Below are 8,142 nucleotides of genomic sequence, written 5' to 3'. Positions count from 1 at the left end.
ATGTTTTAATAGATTATTTATTTATTTATATATAATTTATTGTTATTAATATTATACATTACGACATAATTTATACAGAGATCAGCAGAAGCAGGCTGCAGTTCTTTTAATATATTTCTAGTTAGTTGTAGCAGAGTTTATAAACTGTAAATTATATTATATTAGTTTCATTATTATAATTATTCAGGTCACATGACCACATGAGGCCTGCGACATTGTTTGAGTCTAAATAATAAAAACTTCTCACCTCCACGATGCTCTTCAGATCTCTGACGTAGGCTTGTTCTGTCTCTACGATCTCCATGACGACCCGCTCCTGGCGTGAAAGCTGCCGGGGCAAAGCAACCGCCGCCGGCGCCGCCACCGGATTGGTCAGGTGTCCATTGGGGGCGTGGCCTCCTATCACCCTGGCAACACAAGCCCCACCTCCTCCAGGGACTCCTCCTCCATGTGGCGTGACGAGGGGAGTGAGGTCCAGACTGATGTCCGAGCCGTTCCTCTTCGGCGTGGAGGAGGAGGAGGAGGAGCAGGAGGCGTTGTAGGTCGGCACGGCGCCGTACGGCAGCGAGGACGAAGAGGAGGAAGAGGAGGAGGAGTGGGAGGCGTCCTGCAGGGAGACGGAGGAGGCGGAGGAGGAGAGGGAGAGGGAGGCGGGGCGCTCGCCGTCGGAGCAGACGGTGTTGACGGAGGTGCAGGAGGAGGACGATGCTCCTCGATCGCCTGATGACATCATCCTACCCACAATCCCACTCAGGGACGAGACTGAGGAGGGACGCTTGGCGGCTGCAGAGACACAGAGAGGAAGAAAGTCACGTCTTAGTCCAGCTGCTGATTGGATCAACACAGCGCAATTAAAACCCAGATTAATAAAAACAATTAGGAGTCAATTTACCCGGGAGGATAAAACCTGTAGTAATAGGTTGGAATGAAGTTGGATGTTGTCGAGTCAAGGAAGGAAGGGAGGAAGAAGGAAGGAAAGGAGGAAGAAGGAAGGAAGGGAGGAAGAAGGAAGGAAAGGAGGAAGAAGGAAGGAAGGGAGGAAGAAGGAAGAAAGGGAGGAAGAAGGAAGGAAGGGAGGAAGAAGGAAGCAAGGGAGGATTAAGGAAGGAAGGGAGGAAGAAGGAAGGAAAGGAGGGAGGGAGGAAGGAAGGAAAGGAGGGAGAAAGGAAGGGAGGAAAGGAAATAAGGAAGGGAAGGAGGGAAGGAGAAAGGAAAAGAGGAAGGGAGGAAGGAAGGAAAGAAGGACAGAGGAAAGAAGGAGGGAGGGAAAAAGGAAAAGAGGAAGGGAGGAAGGAAGGAAAGAAGTACAGAGGAAAGAAGGAAGGGAGGAAGGTAGGGGAGGAAAGAAAGAGAGAAGGAGGGAGGGAGGAAGGAAGGAAGGGAGGAAGGAAAGAAGGAGGAATGGAGGGAGGAAGGAAGGAAGGAAGGAAGGAAGGAAGGAAGGAAGGAAGGAAGGAAAGAAGGAAGGAAGGAAGGAACAGTCAAACCAGAGCAGGTCAATTTTGACCCAGAAGGACAAAAGTGAAGATTTATCTGTTTAAATAAACACAAAGTAGGTGAGAAACTAGTCTTAGATGAACAATAAAGCAAATAATCCAGAAACCAAACAAAAAAATATGTGGTGGGAAACCAACACCGACCAAAACCAACACTGAAAATCACACTGTAAAAAGTTTAAAATAATAAAAACATGAACTCCTTTTTCCACTTGTTTGGATTCAAAGTGATGAAAACAACATTGGGAGGTAAAATACTGCTGGTGCAATGAGATGATGCAACTTTCCAACAAACTGTGATGCAACACCGAAAAAAACACAAAGCAATGAAGCAACCATGTAATACTGCTTATATCCACATTATAGTGTGAAATTAACCATTTAATAGATTTGCATGTATTGTTAATGTAATTATTTCTGATCTAATGTTGATTTATGTCTTTATTTGTATTGCTATACTCCCTAACAACCATCTGTTGCTATGGCCTTAAAAACGGACTCTTATTAAAAATGCATCTACTGCTCATCAGTAAGTGTTAGCAGCGGGTTGTGAACATGTTTAGCAGTGTGTGCATTGATGTGTTGCCGCCTAGCTGACAGGAAATGATCAATATCTAATCAATCAATGAATCAATCAATCAGCATCTCTGCAGTACTCTCACAGCAGCATGTTGCTCATTTACTGACTCACATTATCCAGCTTTAAACAGTCAGATGGTGTGTGTTACCTTTGTTTGCTGCTCTGCTGTTTTATTAGGTTACACACACACTGCATGCACACACACACACACTGCACAACACACACACACACACACACACACACACACACACACACACACACACACACACACACACTGTTTCCTCAGTTGAAGCTAAAAAACAGCCACACACCTGCTCTGTTAAACTATTTCCCAAAACCAGCCAGTTAACAGTTAACGAGGTGTGTGTGTGTGTGTGTGTGTGTGTGTGTGTGTGTGTGTGTGTGTGTGTGTGTGTGTGTGTGTGTGTGTGTGTGTGTGTGTGTGTGTGCTCAAAAAGTCCACCAACCTGCCGATCAATCACTCAAACGTCTGCAGCGATCACTGAATGAAGTTGGACTGTGAACCTTCAGTCTTTACTTAGTGTCAACAGGAAGTGTGTGTGTGTGTGTGTGTGTGTGTGTGAGAGAGTGTGTGTGTGCGTGTGTGTGTGTGTGCTTGATCAAACATATCTGACTGACTGACACAATGAGCAGCTCTTCCCTATTTCAGTTTCTTCACTTTCTCGTCGAGCCGAGTGTGAAACAAACACAATAAGCAGAATATTCTCCATCCTCACATCAGCTGTGATGCTTTAAACATTTATTATTATACATCTTTTATACTCTCTGAAACATAAAAAACACCCAACTTCCCCTTATGGAGGAAATGATGATGCATTTTAAGTCGTCTTCAGTGTGTTGTGAACATTATGATGAACTTCTTCTTTTTAAATTGTGTTTTTTGCAGCTTATTTTAGCGTCTGGCATGTCCTCCCACAGAGCAAGGTGGCTTTAATCAGGTTAATTGGTCACTTTAAACTGCCTCTAGGTGTGATGTAATGTTACCCCGCCTCTCACCCATAGCCAGCTGGGATTGGCTCCAGCTTTACCTTATGATCCTCTATAGTAATGGTATCCAACCCTGCATGTTTTATCTCTCTACTCTAACACACCTGTTTCTGTTCATTAACTCGTTATAAAGACCCACACAAGCTTCAGCTGCTTGATTACCAGTGTTGGGGAAGTTACTCCAAAAAAAGAATCAGTTACAAGTTACTAGTTACTAAATTACTTTACTAGTTACTTCTTTAGAAAAGTAGCTTCACTACCATATAGATACAGGACAAACATGGCCCTTTAAGCACTTTAATTTCAATTTTCAGTCTTAGCCTTTCAACATATAGTGCATATTGTATGAAGAGGCAGTAATGGACTCCATCTGGGCGACTAAATCGTGGACAGGGGAAGCATATCTTCCACTATGTAACCAGCCACCAGCTTGGTCAATTCTGCCTCCAAGACGAGAGAAAATCTTGGCCTGTTATGGGAGGAGTTGGCGTGAAACTCGACCGTGTGTCTTCGCCTGCTCCTCCGCGAGCCGGGGGGGTCTGTTGCCACGGGTTTTATGTTGTTATGCACGCTCACAGGATGCATTTCACAGTTATATTTCTGTCCTTACGTGCAATAAACTGAAAGTAATGCGAGAAACGCCACAGACCAATCCCTCCGGTGTCTTTCTCCATCTTTCCTCTGGTCTAGGTAACGGGTCTACATACCAGCGGGTGACGTAGTGAACTCACGCCTTCTCTCTTGGGCAACGTTGTGTTTGCATGCATGCACCAGGTCAGAACATTCTGGCAGAAATGGCTTGAGTAACGCAGGAAATCGCTTCCTCTAGTCTGGTAAAGTAATGTAGTTACTGATTTTTTAAATTTAGGGCGTTACTTTACGAAATGACAGTAATCCGTTCCCCCCAACACTGTTGATAACGTATCAACACACAATCATTAGAGAAGGAACAGCTGCTCAACACTGAATAAATGCTTCTCAGTGATGTGACTCATTTTTATTATCGATGCATTCAGTCCAATAACATTTTGAAAGTCTAAAAAAGTTGTAAAATTACATTATTTTTATCTCCATTCAAGTGAACCAATCAGAAGTGTGCAGCAGTCCTTCTCACCTGCAGAAGGACTCTACTGAGCATGCTCCATCTGCCCCCCCCCCTCCCAAAAAAAACACACCAAACAGCACCTGTAAAATGCATTATTAACATGTTTGTCTTTACAGGTTGTTACACGCTGGGACTATTTCTTGGAGAGCAGCAGCGTATCCATCCGCCCAATGCTACAGTCTGTATTTGTATCTGATTTATTGGATTAGGCTTTAAAAAATAATAGTTTGTAAGCTCCTAATAACAAAAAACAAGCAAAATATCTTTACTTTACTTCATTTTATGACCACTTCTTTAGTTTTTAGTCTTTTTAGACCACAAAAAGCTTTTCCTTAACAGTTTTCCCACCTTTGATTGACAGTTTTTTTCTGGTTTCCCATGTTCTCCTCTAATAAAACTCATCCTCGTCATCTGTCACAGCTTGGTGAGAAACTACAGTCTACTTTTCTACACCTGTCCCAACGGAAACCTTTAAAATCCATTAGTGTCTCAACTCCAGACGTCCTGACAGCAGGAATTTCCGAGCACACAAAGTGTTAAATGAGAATATTCCTTTCCTTCTAACTTTACACCCATAAGACTTTCTGTTTCCTCCTTTTTTTCGGTGACATTTCAGACCTTACAGAGCTGCAGGTTCTTACAGGAACGGCTTCAGCAGCTGTTGTAAAAAAGCAGTTAAACAGCATAATGTGTGCAGTATGTCCAGACGGTAAACACAGCACAGACTTATACTGTATGTGTGGTTTTAACCTTTGTGTCGTCCTCCCGGGTCAAATTGACCCCGTCTGTTTTGATTGTTCCTTCTTTCCTCCCTTCCTTCCTTTCCTTCCTCCTTTCATTCCTCCCTCCCTCATTCTCTCTTTTCTCCATCCCCCTTTCTTCCTCTTTTCCTTTCTCCCTCCCTCCCTCCTTCATTCCTTCCTTCCTTCCTCCCTCCTTTCCTTCCTTCTTCCTCCTTTCCTTCCTTCTTCCACCCTTCCTCCATTCCTTCCTCCTTTCCTTCCTTCTTCCTCCCTCCCTCCTTTCCTTCCTTCTTCCTCCCTTCCATCCTTCCTTCCTCCCTTCCTTCTTCCTCCCTTCCATCCTTCCTTCCTCCCTTCCTTCTTCCTCCCTTCCTTCCTTGACTCAAGGACAACACAAGGGTTAAAGGGTCGTTTCCACATGAAGAGGCGGACGTGTTTAGTTTGGAAACCACCGACGCAAGTTTTGGCTGTTCCGATAGATTTATTAAAAAAATAATGAAACTAGTAGTGTAATTAATTACCTTCCACACGGAGTAATTAAGTAAAGTAACGACCCCACGGCTACTCATTACTGCCCCCTGTGGCCAGACTGCAGATACAGGTTAGCAGCGAGGATGCAGAACTTTATATAATACTTTAAATAAAATATATATATCAGTTGACCAATCACAGGTCATTTGCTTTTGGTTTACTACTGTAGTTACTTCACCAATTTGTTATGATTTTGGCTAGAATTAGAGATTTGGTTTTCCAATTTCGACCACTTCTACTTCTATATACATTCAAGTTTCATTTGGATGAATAGTTTTATTATATCATGTTATGAAATCTGAACCCAGTTGACTTGACTTGAAGTCTTGGCCATCATAACACCATGTTGTTCAAATAATAACTGCCTCAAAATAATATATATAAAATAACAGACTGGGCTTCTTAACACCATTAGATTGCATATGAACTGTCTATTATATTATATATTGTACTATATAGTCCATTCACTATCTTACTATCTTATTATCTTCTCATCTATTATATTATATTATATTACATTATATTATATTGCATATTATATGTTCTTAGGGCTGGGCGATATAGACAAAATCAAATATCATGATATTTTAGACCAAATACGTCGATATTGATATTACAACAATATTGTAGAGATGGCTGTTGATGCTTTAACTAAATATTTACGCTATGAAATGTTTGATAAATAATCATCAGTAATGTGGATATAATGAAAAAGTGGGTAAAAAGTACTTCAGAAAATAATATTTACTGTAATGCAGCTTTTAAAACCAGGAAAACACGACTCTGATGACATATCGCGATATTACGATATCCAAAATCTAAGACGATATCTTGTCTCATATCACGGTATCGATATAATTTCAATATATTGCCCAGCCCTATATGTTCTGTTCACTATCATCTATTATATTATATTATATTATATTCTATAGACCATTATCGGTACCTTGCTGAGTGTGTTTTCTTGCAGACACTCAGCTTGAGCTTTCAGGCAGCGTTCATGAAAAACATCTGATTATATTTTATAATCCGCCCAGTTTATACATTTATACGTAATAATCGAAGGACTTTTGTAACACAAGTAATGACATCTTTGTTTATTTAGTATCTGTAATGTGATTACTGAATGTAGACAGTGTAATGTGTTACACCCAACACTGTGTAATGAGTCTTTTACATCTCGGAGCAAAGAGGGAAACTAGCTGCAGATTCATGCTCCGTTAAAAAGTGTTTTATAAGAACAAGTTTCAGTTTCTCAGAGTAAAATAAACACAAAGGATGTTGAGCACTAACAGTAACAGTTAGTCGGACAAATTGACTTCTTGTTAACTTTCCCACCTTTGTTAGAAAGCGTTGCTCCCACACAGAACATCAGACCCCGACTCTCACCGAGCCTTAACCAAAACCACAACCAGAACCCAGCACTGTGTGTGTGGGGACTTCCACTCCGACCCCCAAACTGGGGAGTCCCGGCATTAAAAAAACAAAAAACCAGTATAAACACATTTATGACCCCACAAGATGAGTAATACTCTCTCACACACACACACACACACACACACACACACACACACACACACACACACACACACACACACACACACACACACACACACACACACACTGAGCAGCAGCAGTTACAGCCTTATTTAGACATGGCATTCACACAGGCTTCAGTTGACTCTGCAGAAAAAAGGGTGAGACAGTCAGTCAGGATGTGTGTGTGTGTGTGTGTGTGTGTGTGTGTGTGTGTGTGTGTGTGTGTGTGTGTGTGTGTGTGTGTGTGTGTGTGTGTGTGTGTGTGTGTGTGTGTGTGTGTCTGTGTGTGTGTGTGTGTGTGTGTGTGTGTGTGTGTGTGTGTATATTTGGGCGTGTGTGTTAACCGTCTTCATTCATGAATCCCGCCTGTTTCTCTTTCTATTTGACTTCTTACTCATTCAGACTGTACAGGAGTAACTGTTTTAAACCTTTCAACTTTAACCCAACCCTGATAACTAGTGTCAATAAAATAAAAAAGAGAATAAGTCATATAATGATAAATAAGGTCAGAATAGAGCAACAGATAAGATAAAATAGCAATAAAGTGACAAAGCGTGAGCAGGAAGTAGTACAATGACTCACCTTTGAGCTTATAAGTGCAGAAAAGTAGCAACACATTAATAAATATGCAGAGTTTCTGGCTGCAAACAGCTCAAGGGTGCAATGCAAAACCAAAACCACAAGAGGAAACGGGGGAAACGTAGATTCAAAGTCTACAAAAACAAAACTGCCAATGTGGATCAATGCACCAGTCTCTGCACACTGAGCTTATAGGTGTAACTGTATATGGGTCTGTAGCAAATAAGGGTTGGCAAGATGAGCAAAAAATATGTTAGAACTGGTTTTAAAAGCAGCATCAGGTTTGTTAAAATGCACATTTAGTATTTTTGTTGGTTTTATATAATTTGAAATGACATTTGCACCATTTTTTCCCCCCATAAAGCCCAGTAACACTGCTGCACTGGTCCATAAAGCCCAGTAACACTGCTGCACTGTTCCATAAAGCCCAGTAAACAGCTGATGAGCAGCAGCTGATAGGAAAGGCTCGTCTCTCTGTCTACCAGCTCTGACTCAGAATAGATACCAGCATCTGTAAAGGCTCCACACTCCCAGACCATCATCTGTTTGAGCTCCATCCAT

The 8,142-nt window shown here is 41.7% G+C and overlaps 1 protein-coding gene across 1 annotated transcript in view; it reads right to left on the bottom strand.

Annotated features, from left to right (window-relative positions):
- Window positions 1–247: 247 nt before the first annotated feature.
- LOC133977070 (uncharacterized protein DDB_G0271670-like) overlaps window positions 248–8,142 on the bottom strand; it is a gene marked incomplete at its 3' end in the record, with an annotated part of 30,894 nt that continues 22,999 nt past the window's right edge. The window contains exon 2 of the mRNA XM_062415208.1: window positions 248–783. Within this exon, the coding sequence (XP_062271192.1) occupies window positions 248–783 (536 nt within the window). The remainder of the gene's footprint in view (window positions 784–8,142) is intronic.

This window comes from Scomber scombrus, unplaced genomic scaffold, assembly GCF_963691925.1.
Source record: "Scomber scombrus unplaced genomic scaffold, fScoSco1.1 SCAFFOLD_287, whole genome shotgun sequence".
NCBI classification, from domain to species: Eukaryota; Metazoa; Chordata; class Actinopteri; order Scombriformes; family Scombridae; genus Scomber; species Scomber scombrus.
Note: the sequence above shows the minus strand (reverse complement) of the source record. Positions and strands in the feature narration are given on the sequence as shown.